This window comes from Mustela lutreola, chromosome 2 (assembly GCF_030435805.1).
Source record: "Mustela lutreola isolate mMusLut2 chromosome 2, mMusLut2.pri, whole genome shotgun sequence".
In the NCBI taxonomy this organism is placed as follows: domain Eukaryota; kingdom Metazoa; phylum Chordata; class Mammalia; order Carnivora; family Mustelidae; genus Mustela; species Mustela lutreola.
Window position 1 is genome coordinate 18,976,647 of NC_081291.1, and position 19,279 is coordinate 18,995,925.

The 19,279-nt window shown below is 57.7% G+C and overlaps 1 protein-coding gene across 2 annotated transcripts; it reads right to left on the minus strand.

Moving 5' to 3' along the window:
- Nucleotides 1-94: 94 nt before the first annotated feature.
- On the minus strand, nt 95-11,861 carry LAMB2 (laminin subunit beta 2). Of its 2 annotated transcripts, XM_059160853.1 has the most exons (33): nt 11,745-11,861; nt 11,572-11,657; nt 11,284-11,456; nt 11,059-11,194; nt 10,904-10,977; nt 10,308-10,496; nt 10,152-10,215; nt 9,717-9,919; nt 9,508-9,628; nt 9,000-9,188; nt 8,610-8,789; nt 8,377-8,489; nt 8,028-8,107; nt 7,806-7,938; nt 7,465-7,623; nt 7,260-7,387; nt 5,432-5,564; nt 5,058-5,250; nt 4,835-4,978; nt 4,382-4,613; nt 4,135-4,298; nt 3,831-4,055; nt 3,526-3,743; nt 3,318-3,414; nt 2,860-3,232; nt 2,582-2,766; nt 2,090-2,331; nt 1,664-2,012; nt 1,150-1,357; nt 931-1,072; nt 671-847; nt 420-579; nt 95-339 (listed from the first exon to the last, which is right to left on the minus strand). In XM_059160853.1, the coding sequence occupies exons 2-33, from the start codon at nt 11,654-11,656 to the stop codon at nt 203-205; spliced, it is 5,406 nt and encodes a 1,801-aa protein (XP_059016836.1). In that variant the 5' UTR covers nt 11,657; nt 11,745-11,861; the 3' UTR covers nt 95-202. The 2 variants fall into 2 exon arrangements, with proteins under 2 accessions (XP_059016836.1, XP_059016837.1); XM_059160854.1 differs by having other exon boundaries at nt 11,572-11,806.
- Between the last annotated feature and the right edge of the window lie 7,418 nt (nt 11,862-19,279).

Sequence of the window (19,279 nt, forward strand, 5' to 3'; positions counted from 1 at the left end):
CGGTGCCTTGGCTTCGCCCTGGCCCAGCTGGTGGCGTCCTGAGGTTCCGCCCAGAGACCCCGCCCCTTCCCAAATCAGAGTCCAGACGACACAGTGGGGATTCACAGCGGTTTATTGGGGGCCTGGTCAGACTGGGAACTTCGCCATGCAAAGACAGTAACGGGGGCGGGGCTGCGGGGGTGGGGTAGGAATCCTGCAGGGGTCACTGGCAGGTGTTGTAGATCTGGACCTGCAGGTTGATGGCTTGAAGCACACTACGCATCCTGGCCTCCAGCCCATCCAGCTGGGCGGCTTTGCCTTCCAGGGCCCGCTCGTTCTCCTCATAGGTGCCTTCCAGCTCTAGAAGGGTCAGGTCTCAGCTGAAGGGTCCTTTGCCCACGGACCCACACCTCTGGAGTTCCACCCACCCCAGTCCTCACCTTGCAACCGTTGCAGCTTGTCCTGAGCAGCCTGCAACAAGCCTCGAGCCTCATCCCGAAGCTGCTCTGCCCGCTCCTGCGCAGCCAGCACACCCTGGGCCTTGCGCTCAGCCAAGGCCTTCACCGTCTGGTACTGGTCGCCCACTGGGCCCTGCAGCAGCTGCAGATAGAGACGGCAAAGTCAGTGAGGTGGCACAGTGAAGGCCCAGCCTCTAGCCCAACCCCCACCAGCTGGCTCTGCCTCAACCCACCTGCTCAGCTTCCCGGGCACGACCCTGGGCATTGCCTGCTGTTTCTTCAGCGCTAGAGGCTGCCAGGCTATTCCCTGCTCGTTTCAATTTCAGAGCCTCCAGGAGACCATCCAACTGCTGAGCCCGCTCGCCTGCAGAGCTCAGTGCCTGCTCCGCACCTGCCACCTTCTCCTGCACCTGTCATGGGTGGACACAGGGTTAAACAGGTCTATGGGTGCATGCCCTTAATCTTTTCCCATGATATCCCAGAGAGACCACACCTGGTGCAGGGTTCGCTCGGTGTCCTGTGTGTCAACTACTGCCCCCTGAATGGCACCCTGAGCAGCACCCTGTGCCCTCTGGGCTTCCTCCAGTGCTGCCTGTACAGTTTCTGCCTTCTGTTTCTCACCCTCAGCCCGGCTCCTGAGGAAGAGAGGGAATTAGGGCCTGTAAGTATCAGGACCAGGTGTCAAGGATAGGGGCCAGGGTCACGATCAGACCTTGCCCGCCGTGCATCTTGTAGTAGCTGCTCTGCCCGACGCACATCTCCCACAGTACGGGCCAGGATTGTGTCCACATCCGCCAGGCTCCGGACTCTCTCTGCAATCGCGCCTGCCAGGTGCTGAATCTGCTCAGGTGATGCTGGGATGGAGAGCTCTAGCACTCGTGTGGCCACCATCTCAATGCTATCGGGATCAGCCCCCTCCTCTATGGGGACACAGGCAAGGCCTTAGGCACACAGATTCTCGAACACAGGCATCGGATACAATCTTGGGGCATGGGACCACACATGGAATGTGGGTTTGTTAATAGGCACAGTGATGGAACTATAAGTGGGCACAGGCTTGGGGTCATTGATTTTGGGACCACATAGGCAAAGGTTGAGGGACTAGACATGGGGTGATAAACACAGGTCCAGTGCAGGCCCTGACCCAAGTATGAACCCACAGACACAAGTATGAACACAGACACAGGGAAAACAACCACATGGCCTGGGCTACACAGGAGGCTCACGGCTAAGGAAGTCCTTCACATTCTGGATAAGTTCCCGAAGTTCTTGGTTGGCCTTCTCCACCTGTCCCCTGGAAGCATTAGCCTTGTCCAGGGCTGCCTGGGCCCGCTGCTGTGCCTCGCCTGCCCGCCGACGGGTCTCAGCCACCTGGCTGAGGATGCCACCACCTTCTGCCAGTGCCCGCTGCAACTCTGCCTGTGTGTGCCTGGCCCGGCCCAGTGCCAGGTCCGCCATGGCTACTGCCCCATTGCAGCCGAGGCCCCCACAGCGGGGCTGCCCGTCCTCGTCCAGACAGCCGGCACCCCCACAAGGGCTTGTAGCACAGGGTGCATCCCCCGGGGGTCCACACACCTGCCAGGCACAGAAAAGTCAGGGCCCTGCAGAAGGAACAGCCACAGCCACAAGTCCCACCCCATGCTGTGCCTTACCAGTTCATTTATGGCTGTCAAGCTCAGGGAATGGGTACGGGCAGAGAGCTCGCCTAGTGCCCTCTGGTTGGCCATGTGTTTGCGGTTGAAGTCCTCCCTCTGGGCAGCCATTAGCTCCTCTGTCCGGTGCCTGGTATCTGCTGAGTTGCTCACGGGGCTGGGCACTGTCAAGGCCGATGTGTTGGCACGATGTTCTGCCTCTGCAGACAGACTGTGGGCGTGGCGGATGCTGTCATAGGCACCTATAATAGGCAGAGGCTGGCAGTCAGCTAAAGATCACCTAACCCGGGGTGCCTGGGTTAAGCATCCAACTCTTGATTTTGGCTCAGGTCATGATTTCAGGGTCGTGAGATCAAGCCCCATGTTGGGCTCTGTGCTGGGCGTGGAAACTGCTTAAGATTTCTCTCTCTCTCCTCCTCTCTCTCTCTCAAAAAAAAAAAAAAAAAAGATCGCCCAACCCTGGTCCACCTGCCAAGCTGGCCAACAGCTCACCCAGGAAGTTTGAATGCTTGAGCAGGTCTAGATGCTGATCCAGCTGCCGCAGTGTGAGATTAAGTGCAAGCCCATCTCGCTCCAGACTGCTTAGTGCATGGTTGGCATTGAAGTTCTCATCCTGCACATCTGTCAGTTTTGCCTCCAGCCGGGTCAGGTGCTCAGTGGCCTCTCCAATTTCACGCCTGTGCCAGTGGGGGTGGTGTTTAGAGAAGCTTAGGCCCTGGTCCATTGGGTCTCTACCCCATCCCTCCACATATCCTCAGGACCATCCGCACCGCAGCTCCTCTGTAGACTCCATGAGCTGTGCAGTGGATGCAGCTGAGGCGTTGCGGGCACCCACAATCCCCTGCACAGTCCCCAGCTTCTCCTGTATGTGCCAGAAGCTGCTTTCAAAGGCGCCCAGCACACCCGTCTGCTGCAGCTCCTGTGCCCGCTGTTCCAGACGCCGTGTACGGGCAGCCAAATCCTGGACCACTCGGTCCCAGTCCCCAAAGCATGCGTGGCATGGGTAGCAAGCAGGAAAGACTCCTGAGAAGCCTCGGGCACACTGGTCACAGCGCACGCCTGACACGCCTGGACGGCAGCTGCAGTGCCCTGTGGAGCGGTGACACTGAGGTGTGTCTATTCCACGAGGGTCACAGTCACAGGCTGCAAGAAAGGGCAGATCACAGAGTTAGGGTGCCAATAGAGCATCCCAGGAAGCCCCCTAGCCACCCTGGCCCTGTTGGCTTACCACGGCACTGCAACCCAGGGTCTCCCCAGTGGAGCTCCTGGCACTCAGAACAAGTTCGCCCACCAAAGCCAGCACGGCAGTGGCACTGCCCTGTGAACTAGAGTGGGAACAGGGCAGAGGTCAGCGCCTCCATCAGAGGCTAAGCTCTTCAGACTGGAGACAGACAGCTAGCCCCACCCACCCAGAGATCCACAGCAGGGTCCTATACCTCATTGCAGGTGGGGCCTCTGGCTCGGCTTGGGTGGCAGGCACAGGGCTGACAGCCATGGCCGCTGGTAAGGTTCCAGAAGTTGGGGGCACAGCGGTCACAGCTAGGGCCCTGGACATTGGGGAGGCATGGGCACTGCCCACTGCTTGGGTCACAGTTGCAGCGGTCAGTGGATGGGCAATGCTGGGGATCTGTACCCAGCAAGTTGCAGACGCAGCCTGTGCTGGTCAAGCACATTAATCAAGGGGAGCCCGCACAGCAGACTCCGATCCCCCCCCCCAATCCCTTCCCAATCCCACACTCACGGTGACAGCTCTGTCGGGTAGCCTGCCCATGGAAGCCAGGCTTGCAGTGGGCACAGTGGGGCCCTTCTGTGTGGTGTAAGCAGCGCAGGCATTGTCCCGTGTGGGGGTCACAGGCATCAGGGTCCGTGGGGTCAATGTTCCCACTGCACTCACATGGCTGGCACTGGCCACCCGGCCTTGACGGGTCCCCAAAGTACCCAGGGGCACAAGCATCACACCGCGGCCCTGCCCACAGTTGGGGAAGGCATGAGTGTTCAGTTCAGCTGCCCCACCCTGACCCCACACCTGCACCTTATCTACTCACCTGTGTAGCCTGCCCTACAGTGGCACACGATCTGCTGGGAGTACCCATCCCGATGGCAGGAAGTAGCAAAGTGCCTCCGGCTCCCAGGGCCTTCAGGGCAGGGACAGGGCCGGCACTGGCCCCCATATGGGAGCCGTGGGTCCCCATGGAAGCCAGCAATGCACCTTCAGGGAGTGACAGGAAGAGAGATGTGATCCCGGAGCTGCCTTCCCACCCACCCACCCACTCCTAGTTGCTCCAGGCTCACCTTTCACAGTGCTCACCCCCGGTGTGATCACGGCAGCCCAGGCAAGCGCCTGTGCGGGTGTCACACTCGTCTGCGTGCCCGTTGCAGACACATGGCTGGCAGCTAGGAAATCCCCACTGGCCACGCTGGCAGCGATCGCAGCGAAGCCCGAAGGCCCCAGTTCGGCAGGGGCACTGCCCACTGGTCCCTTCACACAGGCCACTGAGTGCCCCCTCGGAACTGCACTGGCAGGCTGGGGGCAAGGCAGAGGCTGAGCCAGGGAAGGAGTCTGAGGGAATCTAGGTGGGGTTAGGGTAGGAAAGTCGGGGAATCAAAGAGAACTTCCAGTGCCCCAGTGCCGGCAGTGTGGGGCCTAAGGCAGAGTCAGAGAAAGAAAGAAGCATGGTGGGAGGGAGGGAGGAAGCCAGTTGTGGCGAGGAGAGAGAATAAGAGGGAAGAAAGGCAGGCAGGTACCTTGACAGCCTGTGGGGCCAAAGCCGTAGAAGCCAGGGGCACAGACATCACAGCGGCGCCCCACCACCGCAGGCTTACACAGGCACTGGCCGCCGTGGGGATCACACTCAGAACTTAGGGAGCCCTGAGGGTCACACTGACAGGCTGTGGGGCAGGGGGAGAGGGCCAAGTCAGGCTGGGGCCCCACACCTCTGCCCCACCAGCCCACAGCACAGACACTCACGCAAGGCACCGTTGTAGAGGATGGCGGACAGGCTGATGAGGAGGGGGGCGCAGGCCTCAGAGGGAGGGGTCTTACTGGGCACCAGCCCCTCCTCATGGCAGCGGTAGCGTTCAAAGGTGGCACGGCGCTCCAGAGCCTCGGCGTCCCCCCCACTAAACATCTCTAGCACCAGGACACGGGGCAGCAGCACCAGCTAAAGCGATGAGCAAGGAAGAGTGAGGCCCAGACCCAGGACTCTATTGGCACTGCCAGAGCAATGAGCACCCCCTCGGGCCTGTCTCTTCCATCACGGGCCCCTCCTGTCCAGCCGCTGCTACAGGTCCCATCCCACAGACCCTGCCTTCTTGGTCAGCATGGGGAAAGGAGCTATTCACCGAGTCAATGAGGAGGCTGGGTCCAGAGTAGGGAGCATCCATCTGGGCGCCTCCCCCTGTTCGCACCAGCTTCAGATGTACTTTGTAAGACATGCCAGGCTCAAGGCAGACAGGTCTGGGAAACACCATATACCTGGGGGGAGAAAAAGACAGGTATGGGGTTCACCCAGGGTCCCTATTCCCACCAGCCTAGGCCTCCCCAGCCCACACACCAGCAGCCAACTCACTGGCCAAGAAAGATATCAGGTAAGGCTGGGTCATGCTGACAGACAGCTGGACAGACTGACAGAGAATCCATACAGGAGATTCCCATAAACCTGCCTCGCCAGAGTCCTACACCTGTGCAGACCCATCTCTGAAAACACTCCCTACAACCCTGCAACCCACACAGCATTTTCCCAGCACAAATACCTGCCAATTTTTATTCAATGGCCTCCTCATCCTTCCTCCAACCTTGACCTCCAACCTCTGCTCTTCTTCATCAACACTACATCATCCCCCCTCTGCCACCTGGCCTTGCCTTTCCTAGGTCATTCTCATCCTCCTGCAAACCCATGCTAGGGTTCTTTTATTGCCCTTGAAAACATCTTCCCTCAATCCCCAAGTCTCCCTTAGCTGTTACTTTGTCTTTGCTTTCCTTCCCAAGAGATTCCTAAAACTAGACTGTGGTCACTACCTCCATTCTAGCCTCCCATGCCAATGGGGTTTCTGTGCCAACATGCCAAGGGGACAGCCTGTACCAAGCTCACCATTGACCACCATGAGGCCAAACCCAGCTGCCTCTTCTCTGTTTCCATCTCCTCCAGCATTTAGCGACATGTCATGAAAGCAAGGCATCCTTCTTCCTGAGACACTCTTTTCTCCCTTCTGGAATCCTGTCCATACTCCTGATTTTCCCTCACCCCCAGCTCCTCCTCTACTGGTCTCAAACACCCCAAAGCTTGGTTCTGGTCCTCCTTCCTTTCTCTGGTCATTTCACTTAGACCTATCCCTTTAGTGACAAGTCCCAAATTTATATCTCCAACTTGAGACCTCCCAGTAATTCCAGACACAGAAATCCACCCACCCACTGGACTTTTCCTCCATCCCTAAGTACCTTGGAACTGCTTCCCCTATGTCTCTATCCAGTAAAGGGGTCAATCCTCACCCAGATGAACAAGACCAAAATGCTAGAGTTATCTTTCCACTTTCTCTCCCTTGCCTATATGTCTAAGCCATCAGCTCTGCCACTGGAACCCTCTGGAACCTTCATCTTGCCACAATTGCCACTAAACCTCTGGCCAACCCACTGTCACTCAGCTAACTGAACAACCTCCACCTTTAAGTCTATTTTCCATTCAGCAAGTAGACGGACCTTTGTTAAATCTCAATTGAAAAGATGTCTATAATGGATACGGTCCATCATATGCTGTTCTCTCCACTTCTGTGTATTGTTTGAATACTTACATAATAAAATGTGAAAAAAAGGTACATGAAACAAATACAACCCAAAATGTAAGGAAACAATCATCAGACCAGTCACATCCCTGCTCAGAGGCTCTGATGCCTTCCCTTCCCCTGTGGGCATTCCCTGTAGTGACACTGAATGGCTTCCCATTAATTCCAGCCACAGGCCTCTAGAACTTAGACCCCTAAGAGAGCAAGCCTTGTTCTACTCCTTCTTCTGACCTGTGCCATTCCTAACAGCACCTGGAAGACAGCATTCAGGAGAAAGCACTTGAAGCAAGGGACAGATGAATGAGCAGCAGCGTCTTCCAAGTGCCCTTCAGGGAATTATGGCTGGCCCACAACCCTCCACTGCAACAAATGCTACCATTAGTATCCTCACCGGGTTTCTGGTCGCAGAGTCCCTGGGATGTGGTCATCCTTGGGCAGCACATGCCCACATGGGCTGTGGGCAGACACAGGCCCTGGGCGCTGCACGGTCACTTCCATCTCTGCCCATTGCTCAGGGACCTGGGGGGAGGGGATGATGAAGGAAATGCTACCAGACCCAGAGGTTTGGCTCAGGGTTAGGTTTCAGAGGGTCTGACCTGGGGCTCCAAGCGCAGCAGCAGGTCGTAGTCCATGGCTCTCGGCACAGAGGTGACCAGGAACTCCAGCGTCTGACCTTCCTGCAGCCTAACAAAGCCCCGGCCTGTCCAGGATGGAGTCCCACTAGGGGTCGCCAAGCGCTCCACCACGTCGACCATCTGTGAGAGGCGCAGCTCAGTGTGGGTGCTCAGGTAAGAACCATCTCTTCGGCCACAGCCTGTCCTCACACCCAGCTCTTCAGCTGAGGCCCTATCCAAGGCTAGACACCCTGCCCAGACAAAGTACCACCCATAACGCCACCTCTCCAATCCAAGCCCTGCCCCCCAACGTGGTCTCCTACCTGCCCTTGGGTGTCCTCGGCCTCCCAAGTTAGGTGGTCCAGGAAGGGCCGGAAGTAGCCAGGCTGCACCTGCTCACAGCGTCGCCCCACCATGTGCTGGCGACAGCGGCACTGACCTGTGGCCTCATTGCACCTGGGAAGCCCAGAGTTACTCAAGAAGGGCCCTTTATCCTGCCCAGGATCTTTTCCCACCCCTCCTGGGACCCCTTATACAGCACTCACTGGGGATCCAAGGCACCACCCACGTCGCAATCACACGGACGGCAGCCAAGCAGATCATGGCTCAGGCCCCAGTGACCAGGCTAGGGGAGAGGAGGATGCTGGGGGCTAGAAATAGACCCCTTCGCCACCCATCCGGGAATCCAATGACAGCTGTCAGCCTCTACCACCCCTTGGTGAACACAGTCCCTAGACCATGGCTCCCACCCTTCACCTCCCAGACCTGACGCCTCTCAGCCAGGAATGGACCCTAAGGTCTCGGCACCCACAATGGGACACAGACACCACCCTCTCACCCTGTGCTCTGAGGATAAGTGCAGGACCCCAGAATCCCAAGCCCCTCCAGTCATACCAGGCAGCGATTACAGCCACGTCCAGTCACTAGACGCTTGCAGAAACAGGTTCCACTGTTGGGGTCACAGGAGGTGACCCCAGGCACTGTGCCCCGTGCATCACACTGACACCCTGCAGGGAAGGAGACCCATCACACTCTGGGGAGCTGTGGCAGTGCTGCTGTTGAGTTGGGTCAAAAGTAAGAAGTCAAGGGTTAAGGTCAGTACAGGAGCTAGGGCAAGAAGCACATACGCCGGCAGCCTGCAGGGTCAGTGGCACTGAGCCCAAAGAAGCCGTCACGGCATTGCTGGCAGCGAGAGCCCACCACATGTTCTTTGCAGCGACACTGGCCCGAAACCAGCCCCATAGCAGGATCATCATGGGGATCACAGCGACCACCGTCTTGGGAACCCATGGGGTCACAGTCACAGGCTGAGGGCAAAAAGAGATGTAGGATCACCCTTATCCCAACTAGCCCAGCACCACCCATCTCCCAAGCCTCCCGGACACTGGATTCCCAGCCTGGCTCCACCCTCCACCCCCCCCACCACTACAAGCCCCTGCAACCTGGACAGCAGTCTGGCTTCCTAGTTCCTATTCCAGACTCAGCCTTCCCTCTCCCATGCCCAACCCCAGCCTCACAGCGGCACACAGCTGGGTCCCGCAGGTCCTTGCTTGGGTCACGGTAGAAGAAGGGTCGGCAGAGCTCACAGTGGCGCCCAGCTGTATTGTGCTGACATCCATCACACACGCCTCCACTCACGTTGCCAGACGCCAGGTATGCGGCCATGTCAAAGTGGCAGCTGTGGGCGTGCCCATGGCACTCACACTCTTGGGGAAGGGAAAGGCAGGACAAAGGCCAGTTGAGGGACCACGTCCTGTGGATAAGGGGTTTCAGGGTCCCACTGACACAGCAGGTCCCTGCCGCAGGCCAATTTGTGGGTGGGGGGCTCAGGTACTTAAAGGTTTCAGCATCACACTGAGCCCCTGACCAGAGTAGACTAGAAGAGAGTTAAGGGAGTCCTTAGGAGCATCAAGGCCTGGATACCCTTCAGACATAGCCTGGGTGTTAGACGCTTGACCACCCAGTTCTAAGTTCTACCCACAGCACAGCCAGACCACAGCAGACAGGGGCCAGGATCTCACTTACTCCTGCAGGCATGACTGTGGCCATCCTCAGCTGGACGCCAGGGCAAGTCATGATAGAAATCCTGACACTGCTCACAGTTGAGGCCACGAGTGTTGTGTTTGCAGACGCAGGCCCCATGAACCTAGGAGGCGGGCAGGCAAGTGGTCAGCACTGTCCAGCCAGGCCTGTCATTGCTCCCAGCCCTATTCCAGCCAACTGAAGTCCCTCACCATGCCCTCAGCATGGGCTGGTGCTCCTGGGGCGGGTGCACACTGCGAGGCATGTCCATAACAGAAGCAGTTGCCACGCACAACCAGCTCGTAGAGGGCGTAATAGTATTTCTCACGGATCTCCCGCCGTGGGTCAAGCAGGTTGTCCCCCAGTGTGTGCAGCCGTGTCAGGTTCACCCGTAGGTTGGTGATCTTCAGCAGGTCTAAGTGGAGGGGGAAAGGATAGGGAACCAGTTGGCCAGGAAGGCTCTTGTTGCCCCATGCCCACTCAGGGGTTGCAGCTGCCAAGGTCACCTTGGGAGACCTCCTGTCTACTGCTATCTGAGCTAAATTGGACTTGGCACCTGCCCTAAGAAGCACCCAAAATAGCTACTGAGGTCCCAAATAGCAGTTGGACACTAGAACTGTGCCAGGCTCAAAGAGAGGAATACTCACTCTGGATCCGTGGGCTATATGGGTCTGGGATAGGGATGGCGGGATCTAGCACACGATAGATGACCTGAAGGGACAAGGAGCCATTAGAGACACTGGACCCTGCTTCAGGCCCATCGTCCCCCATTTTCCTGCCCCATGTCATATCCCAGCTCTCACCTCGCCTTCAGTAGATGGCTCAATCTCTGAGTAGCGGGACTCACAGACTATGTCATCCCAGTGCCGTGGGGGGGCCAGTGGGACTCCTGGAAAGTCAGCCCCACAGTCATAGGAAAAATATCGATAGACATGCCAGGTGCGTCCAAAGTCAGCTGAGCGCTCCACCAGCATGGCAGCAGGACGAAATGTCTGGGTGGGGTGCATGGCTGATCAGTGAGTATCAGGACTCCAGTCCAGCCCAGGCCCATCAAGAGAGCCCTGCTCCCAGCTGGGGCTTGCCCCTAAGCAGCTCACAGGCAGGTGGGGGTGACCGCTGGAAGCCAAGCAATAATCAGGAAGGGTAGCCACTGCTTGGGGGAAGGCTTGGGGTCATAGGGCCCAGGGAGGCAGCACCTAATCCAGCCTCAGTTTGGGGCAGCATGGGAAAGGCCTGGAGGCAGAAGGCAACAGAAGGTGTGGGAGATGAAGGAACTTCCCATGCAGCCAGAACACAGCATATGAACTCAGTGGGGCTGGGCTAAGGAGCTGGGACTCTGTTCAGGGGCAATGGGGAGCCAAGCAGGGTGATTCAAGCAGGCTCCCAGACATGCGGGCACCTTGAAGGTCATAATGAGGTGCGTGAAATGAAACTCAGCCTCCAAGTCCAGCTGGATGGTGACCACGGGGACACCTGGGGCAGGAGTTGGAGGTCAGGGACTTGAGGCTACAGGTGGGCAACCCTGCTCACCCCATGCCCCGCCCACGACCTCACCATTCTCTGACTGCCACCAGGCTGTCCGGCGCTGTGGTGCAAAGCTGGTAACTACATTCTGGATGCGATGGCTGTTTGGGTTGTCTCTAGCAGAGAAGGGGCGCCGGGAGTCACACAGGAAGCACTTCTTCTCATCCTGGGTTGGGTCAGAGTCAAGGTCAGGGTCAGTGTCTCAGGCAATGCCAGCACCCCCTCCCCCAAGACCCTCATCCCACCCAGCCTCACCTGCAGGTGACTAACGATGCAGTAGGGTTGGGGGCCATGCAAGCCACAGGTGGAGGAGGCAGTCAGTCTGTCAGCACGGCCCACTAGCAGGTCACCTGTGGCAGGGTAGCAGCTTCCCCTGGAACAGGCTGGCACATCCGGGACGAGGGCCTGGGCCAGGGCGGTGGCCAGCACTGGGAACAGTGGGTCAGCCAGTTCTGCTGCGCTCCCACCCAGCAGCCCCAGGGCTGGCTCCCCAGGACCCACCATCACATCCCACAAATCCCAGGCCTTTTCAGGCCCTCTCACCACTCAGCAGTAGGCCCAGTCGAAGCGCCCAGGGCCCGGGCTGTCCCCGCAGGTCCCTCCCTTGGTCCCCTGAGGCCCGCTCCATCCTGAAGAGGAGGGGAATCCAGATGAGGGGTGATAAGAGGTCTGGAGCCTGTGCCCACCTTCCCCCTCCCTTGGGGTTCCCTGCAGACCCTGCCCCGGTAACTCCACGCTGATTTCCCACTCAATCCTCCGGCTGGCCTGGCCGCCCCTCCACTAGAAGAGTCCTGCGACTTTGAGCAAAGTTGAGAAGCATGGCAAGAAGGAAAGCATGGAGTGGATCTTGGCCAGGAGTGTAATACCATGTGGAGGTTCCCCTCCCACCTCTCCAGAAACAACCCTCATTCTAGACACAGGCAAACTCCCCTGCAAATCTTTATTGCGCTCCCTTGTCCAGGCCTGTGCAGAACAAGGGAAAGGGGGTTGGCTTTAGGCCACCACAGTATGGGGGTGCAGCAGGGAGGGGGTGTGGCATGAGCAAAGGAAAGGAGACTGATCTGAGACTTCAAATGGTCCATGGAACACAACTTTTGTCCCTAGCATTGTAGGAGCTGTGGATGTCACCATCAATGAGGTTGCTCAGTCCCGGGGCTCCAGCATAAGCAGGGAGGTGAGAAGGCACACACAGAGACATCAAGCTCCTCTATTTAAGGATGTGGGAAATTTTAGGTTGGCCTGGATCGAGCAACAGGACAAGATGGGGGTAGGAGGAGAGATGGAGAAAGGCTATCCCCTGCCCAAGTCACGGCTCCTGGGCTCTCCATCTCCCTTAATCACTACAACGAGTAGGCACAGGAAGTGCTGTCTCCGTTTCCCAGCTTGAAGGTGGGTGCGGGGCCGTCGACAACGGACAGTGAGTGAATCCAGATCTTATGGCTAAGTATCCACTCCATATCTTCCGGACTACCGGGAGGCCAGAGCCCAGGCCTGGAATGCGAACTGCAAGCTAGTGCCCCACCCTGGCCCCTGGGACCAGAGGCGGTGACCACGGACTCCACAGGTCTGTAGGGCCAGGGCCTAGTGGATCTGAGCTCCCACAGCTGTGCCCACTCTGTCTGGGGCCAGGTGGAGAGTAGCCAGAGCTGCGTGACAAGGGGAGAAAGCTGGGGTTTCTTCTGGGGAATCACCAGGTTTCTCAAGAAGTCTCTCAAGCAGGTCAGCAGTCAGACTACTGGACTTTAAGGGTCTCTGAGAGTTATTCCTGTTATCTGGAGTAGGGGTGTCCAGTTACCCCGGGGTTCTTGTAGTCAACCTGAGGGTCTGAGGGATACTAGAGGTGACTCAGAATTTTAGATCACTCAGGAAAGGATCTACCAGGTTCAAAGGCACTAGATGGCCTCTGTCAAGTTTTACAGGATATCTGGTTTCTCAAGGACAGAGGATCACTGGAGGATATCATGGGGTCCCATGGGGAGTTACTTAAGGTTAGAGTCAACGGGCACTCAGTGGGGTCCTTGGTCCAAGGTCAGGAGATTCTTGGGTCAATCACTCCCAGAGTCTCTCTTACTGGCATGACATCCACAGACCACAGTCAGCAGGTGGCATACACATTTGCCCATAGCCGCCTGTGCTCAGCAGCTCTGCTGCCCACTGCTCCAGGGCCCACGGGGTGGCCACCTTCTTGCCCTCTGTCTGTTCATTCTGCACCAAGGGGTGCTCCAACACTGAGGATCAGGTCCTGTGAGCCACTCTCTGATCTTTGGCCCTACTCCCTGACCCTGGTCCTCAATTCTGTCATGACCTTACCTCTGACCCCAGCTCTAAATGAGTTCTAACCCTAGTCAAAATTCTATCCCTGTTCTGAACTTTGACCCCAGCCCTGACCCTCCCACACCAACCCCGTTCTGACTCTGACCCTCCCATCTGACCCTTATCCCATCCTATTGCCACCCCACTGTGGCCCATCCATTACCTTCTGGCTGGTTCCAGCTGTTCTGCGCCCACTTCAGCAGCTCTTGGACCTCTGCTCGTGCCTGCTGGGCCCGCTCTCCTGAGGCCTGCCCCGTGGCCACCAGGCTATATATCTGTGCCCTTCTGCAACTCTGCCATGCCTAGTAGGGCCACCTGCAACTCAGAGCAGGACTCAACCTGAAACCTACCCCACCTAGATCCTACTGTCTTAGGCATATTGCTACCTAAGGTTCTTGAGGTGGGGGATGCAGGGTAGGGGGTTTTAGAGCTGAGACCCTGCCTCAGCCCAGCAGAGCCCAGTCCCACCCTAAATCCCACCTGTGAGACCTCAATGCCCCATGTACCCATCTCACTTGCCCAGGCCCCCAGGCATGAAACTGTCTCCTGGGCCAGCCGTTGACTCTGGCCTAAAAGGGTCCTGCAAGCCACAGCTGCACTGGACAGATCTCCCAGGACTGGGGTCATCTCCACTGCCAGTGTCATCTGGGCCAGGTGCCCTGCCAACCGGGGGCAAAGGTCAAAGGATCACTGGGAGGTCACAGCAGGGTAGCAACTAAGTAGGGCACTTTCATGGTCTCTGTACTTAGTAGCGCCACAGTATCACAGTGGCTTAAGGATCTCAGGGGGCGAATAGGGGTAATAGCAGCCACTGAACAAGAGGTGTGAAGGAGCTGAGGGGTATGGGTGGGGTGTCACCTCCTGTACACTGGCCTCCAGGCCTCGGGAGTATTCGTTTTGCCGCCTGCAGCCCTCGCTCTGCAGCCCTCATGTGACTTCTCACCTCAGCCAGCACCCCCTGAACATCCAGGGCTTGGTCCTTGGCCCTAGCTGTCCCCTCCCTGAAGGGTGCAGATGATCAGTTGGGCATCCCTTTCCTCCCCACCCTCTGACCTCTGCCTCCATCCTCCTGGCCCTTCACCTGCTCTCCTGGGCCTGATAGAGGATGCCTTCAGCTCTGGGCAGTTCCTGTGGTGTCTGGTGCAGGGAGGGCACCCTGGATCTGAACCCGCAGGAGGGCAAGGCCCACTGCCCCACTTTGGGGAAGGGGCACCACCAGCCCACACCATGCCACCAGCTCCACACTCACAGCACCTGCACCTTCATCTGGGGTAGGAATCTCGATGTGAACTCTGACCTCTGACCCAACAAACCCTGATCCTGACCTCTCATACCCTGCCTCTGACATGACTCTCTGGTGTGCTGGGGGCTAACAAGAGCCAGGTGTTAGGGGCACCTGGGTGGCTCAGTGGGTTAAGCCTCTGCCGTCGGCTCAGGTCATGATCTCAGGGTCCTGGGATCGAGACTCGCATCGGGTTCTCTGCTCATCAGGGGGCCTGCTTCCTCCTCTCTCACTGCCTGCCTGTCTGCCTACTTGTGATCTCTCTCTGTCAAATAAAATAATAATAATAATAATAATAATAATAATAATAAGAGAGCCAGGTGTTAAATTTTCAGGAATTTTGTGACTCAGCTTGTAATTGGTAGGTAGAGTAAAATCAGCGGTGGTGGATTTACTTACACCATGGAAACTGGCAAACACTACATATCAATTCCCTCTGACCTCCAGCCAACTATTAAGTATTTGCCAGGGGACTAGTACTCCCACCTGACCCCTGGTCAGGCCTTATGAGTAGTCCTCATTCTGGAAGGAGTATCATAGCAGTGTCCCAGATGCCCACCTGTCCCTGCCTTCAGCTGTGAACACACACACAACAAGCAGACGGGTACCCAGGAGGAAAGGCTGGGATCTGCACATGCTTGCACATGGGCTAGGGTGGCCACACCCCAGTGCCCCCTTGCCTGAAGCCTTGTCTCCAGGGCCTGGATTCCTGTGGTGCTTGCCATGGCCTGGATTTGCTGTAGCTGGTAGGGGTGGGTCAGATGTGGAATGTGTCTCCTGCAGTCCTATGGCCAAGCTATGGTTCCCTATAACTCCCCCCTTAGCTCCCATTCATGGCCCCAGTGGCTCTGTACTGGTTGCTGATGCTGCTCGAAGGGCATGGCAGCTATGCCCAGGCTATCGGAAGAGTTATAGGAAGCAAGCAGAGCCTACTGGGCAATGCGCAGGGTCCCAGGACAAGAGGGAAAAGCACAAGGTCCAGGAACACAGGCCAGCCCAGATCCCCAACCCCTGCATTCCTGCCAACCAGAAGGTGATCCGGTGAGAAACGCGTGTCCCAAATCCCCTATTGCCCTACACCCAGGTTACTGCTAGAAGAGAGTCCTTGCCTCTGCAGAATCCCTATAGCGATCCATATCTCCACCCACCACTCCAGCTTTGACTAGGAGTCTCAGAAGCTGTGGATCCAATCTGGACCCTGTTGACCAGCTTCTGTTTCAGCTCCCATACAGCTGTCCCTGTCCCTGGCTGGCCCATCCCCTGCAGCAACTGCTCTGTCCACCGCCAGGCCTCTCAGGACTTTCCCAGGATGCTGTCTTGTTCTCTAAATGTGGCCACAAGCTGGGCTCCAAGCAAGGCCTCCTGGGAAAGCAGGGCAGTTGAGGAGACCTGGGCCGCAGCATCTGCAGGGGACGGCAGGGATGGATAGAGGGGAGACTCTGGGCTCCACTGGCTGAGGCAGGGCCAATCAGCCTTCTGGGCTCCCCAGGTACATAAGCAAGGACACCTAGTCCGTTCCTTCTGCACCAGCCTAGCCCCTACCCTCACCTGCCCACCCACCCTACCATTAGGCCCCACCTTGGGCTCCTGCAGCCCTTTTGGGCCAGGCCAAACCCTTGACTCAGTCTAGCTCCTGGGATAAATCTTCCAGTCGTCCACAATGCCTCCTAACCCATGGCTCTCTTTCTACCACAAAATGCCCTGTGGCCCACAGCGTGTGTACCAACACAGTCACTTTCCTCCTGCAGGAAGATGGAGGTATCAGCCTGACCAGAGATATAATGTCCTTTATGACTCCTCACTCAAGAAAACCCACCTGACTCCCAAACTCAGGACTCAGACAGGCCAACCTGAGACCCTGTGAAATCCCTAGCCCTGAGAAGCTAGCTGGAGACCTCCTCCTTACTGACCCAAGACCCCTTGCCTGAATCCAGCTACCCACTCTGTAGGTTGCTCCAGAGTGCCCAAAACAGGGGAAGAAGATTCCAGGAGAATCTGTGCCTGCTGGAGTATCCCCTCCAGGGCCCCGCAGGTGTCTAACTTGCCCCCAGCCAGGTATCCCGTGGTGTAGGGAGGTGACCTTCCAGGCCACAATTTCCAGCTGCAGCTGGAGCAGAGTTAGACATAGGTTCCAGGAGGTGAAACAGGCAGGGCAGGACATGCAGCATGGGAAGCCACTTCTGGAGCCATGGACACATGCCTGGCACTTCATCCCTGAGATGCCCTCTTTGCATAAGCAGGCGCTGTAGATCACAGCTGGGTGAGATGGAACCCTGTGAGTCACAGGCACAGGCTGCCGGGCAGAGACGGGCAAGGCAGGGAGCAGGCAGCACTTGCCCTAGCCTTGTCTCCAAGGCAGCCCCGGAGAACAGCGTGAGAGGGAGGGTGCATACAAGCCTTTGCCTAAGTCACTGCTCAGAACGCCATGGGCACTGGCATCTTCCCTGGCCCCAGAGGTTACATGGCAGGGCAGCCTCTGGGCAGGGAAGCAGCACAATGCTCTGGAAGCTCTATCATCCAGTCACGGGGCAGTTGGGGCAAAGGACTGGCAGATGGGTTTAGAAAAGAGCCACCTGCTGTGTGCCCTCTGAGTGCCCACCTGGCCTGGCCAACAGCTGTTTTCATAAACATTTCTTTGAGTTTTGGGACAAACAGCAATAAATGTGCTGTGCTCTCCCCCAGGAAAGCCCCGCCGCTCTCCTGTTCTCCGTACGAGAGAAGAGTCACCCCTGATGGTGTGGATCATGGGACTGGCCTTCTCACCTCTGCATTCCTGCTCTGTGTCACCCTAGTACTCATGCTGACACCTGGAGCACGAGCAGCCCCCAAATCCCACCCAGCAGGTGCACTGACCCATGACCTGAGGGAAGAGAGCGTGGGCCAGTGAGTAGGAACACTGATCCTCCTCTGGGCCAAGGAGAAGGACACAGGTATTCAGAGGCAGTGTATGCACACCAAGCACAGAGTCTTCTCCCTGCCCAATTCCTGCCCCAGGCAACACCCACAATGATGCCTGGCTGAAGGCTCCTCCCTTTCCAGCTTCCTCTTGCCTGACCTCCTTGGCCAGCCCCCGCCTTCCCACATGGCCAGCCTCCCACAGACCCTCTGGGTTCTCAACTCTTGTCCTGCTGTTCTTTGCTTCTCTGTGTCCTGATCTGAATCCCCCGCTGTCTCCATACCTTCACTCTCATGCCTCCTTCACCCTGACTCCCACCGTCTCTTTGCTCAAGACCAAGAACCCACACTTCAGGCCTCATTTCATTTGTTCGCTGACCACTCTCCTCCTGGAAACTCTTGCTCACAGTGGCTTCCCCTTCTGCCTGCATCAGCTCTTAATCCCCACCCTTTACCTGTGTCTCCTCAGCCTCCCCACCCAACCCCTGCCATGTTCATTCCTCTTGCTGGGACCCATTCACGATCGGTCACCCATGCACTAGCACACGGCTGCATGGGGGGGTGGTCAGGTGTGTGTGGTCTCATGTCTGCTTACACCAAGTCCCACCACTACCTTACAGTTGATGTCACACAAAACCAGAGACTCACACAGCTGTTCACAGCTACACCCCCCCCCACCCAGTGCTGGTGGCCATGTGAACCCTCACACCAGGCACAAGTAACACCTTGTCAGAGACACACACACCTTCACTCACACCTGGGCACTGCCACAAGCCATGTGCAATGTGGCCTCACTCAGTGGGTGACATGCCAGCTGCACAGTGTGTTGTGCATGGCAGTCGCAGGGCTCACAGCCCCGGGGTCCCCTCAGGTTCCAGAAGAGGGGGGCACAGTGGTTACAGTCCCGCCCCAGTGTGTGCGGGCAGTAAGAGCACAGCCTGCTGACCTGGTCGCAAAAGCAGGCTTCAGCCTGAGAGGTGCACCATGCTGGGACAGTGTCCCAGGGGTCACAGCTGCAGCTGTGAAGAGGAAGAGGAAGGATCTGAGGAAGGAGAACCCCACCTGCCTTGGGATGTTCTCACCCATCCTAGCCACACACTCACGCCAGCAGCCCCCAGGATGCAGAACACTGCCATGGAAGCCAGGCCTGCAGTGGGCACAGTGGCAACTGGCAAGGCTGCCTGGCATGTGCACTGCCCACTCACAGGGCTACAGATGGTACCAGTGGCCCCTCGGTGTGGCAGTGACACTCTGCGGGGAATGACAGGGCCATCAAGCCACAAGGAGAAAGGAGATGGTTGTTCCCAGACCCCACTGCAGCCAGTGGGCCCGAAGCCATGTTCCAGACATGCGGCGGTCACAGGTACGACCAATGATATTAGGGCAGGGGCACTGCCCACCTGGTGGGGCGCACTCAGTACACAGGGAACCCTTGGGGTGGCACTCACATGCTGGCAGGAGAAAGAGCAAGAGAAGTTGAGCCTCACGGTGCTTCCTGCACCCCCCACGCTGCAGGCCCCTCAAGCCAGGGCTGCATACTCACCAGGGCCACCCCCGTGGAGCGGGGCCGAGATGCTGCAGGCAAGGCAGGCACGAACCTCAGGCATGGTGCTGGGGAGGCCAGTCTTGGCTGCCTCCATGCTGCCTGCCTTGTGAAGTTCCTATAAGTGCCCCGTGGTCCCAAGGTCCACAGATCTCAGCCCAGGCAACTCCATCACACAGTCTAGTAGGAGGGTGGAGGATGGCAAGAAGAGAGCAGTG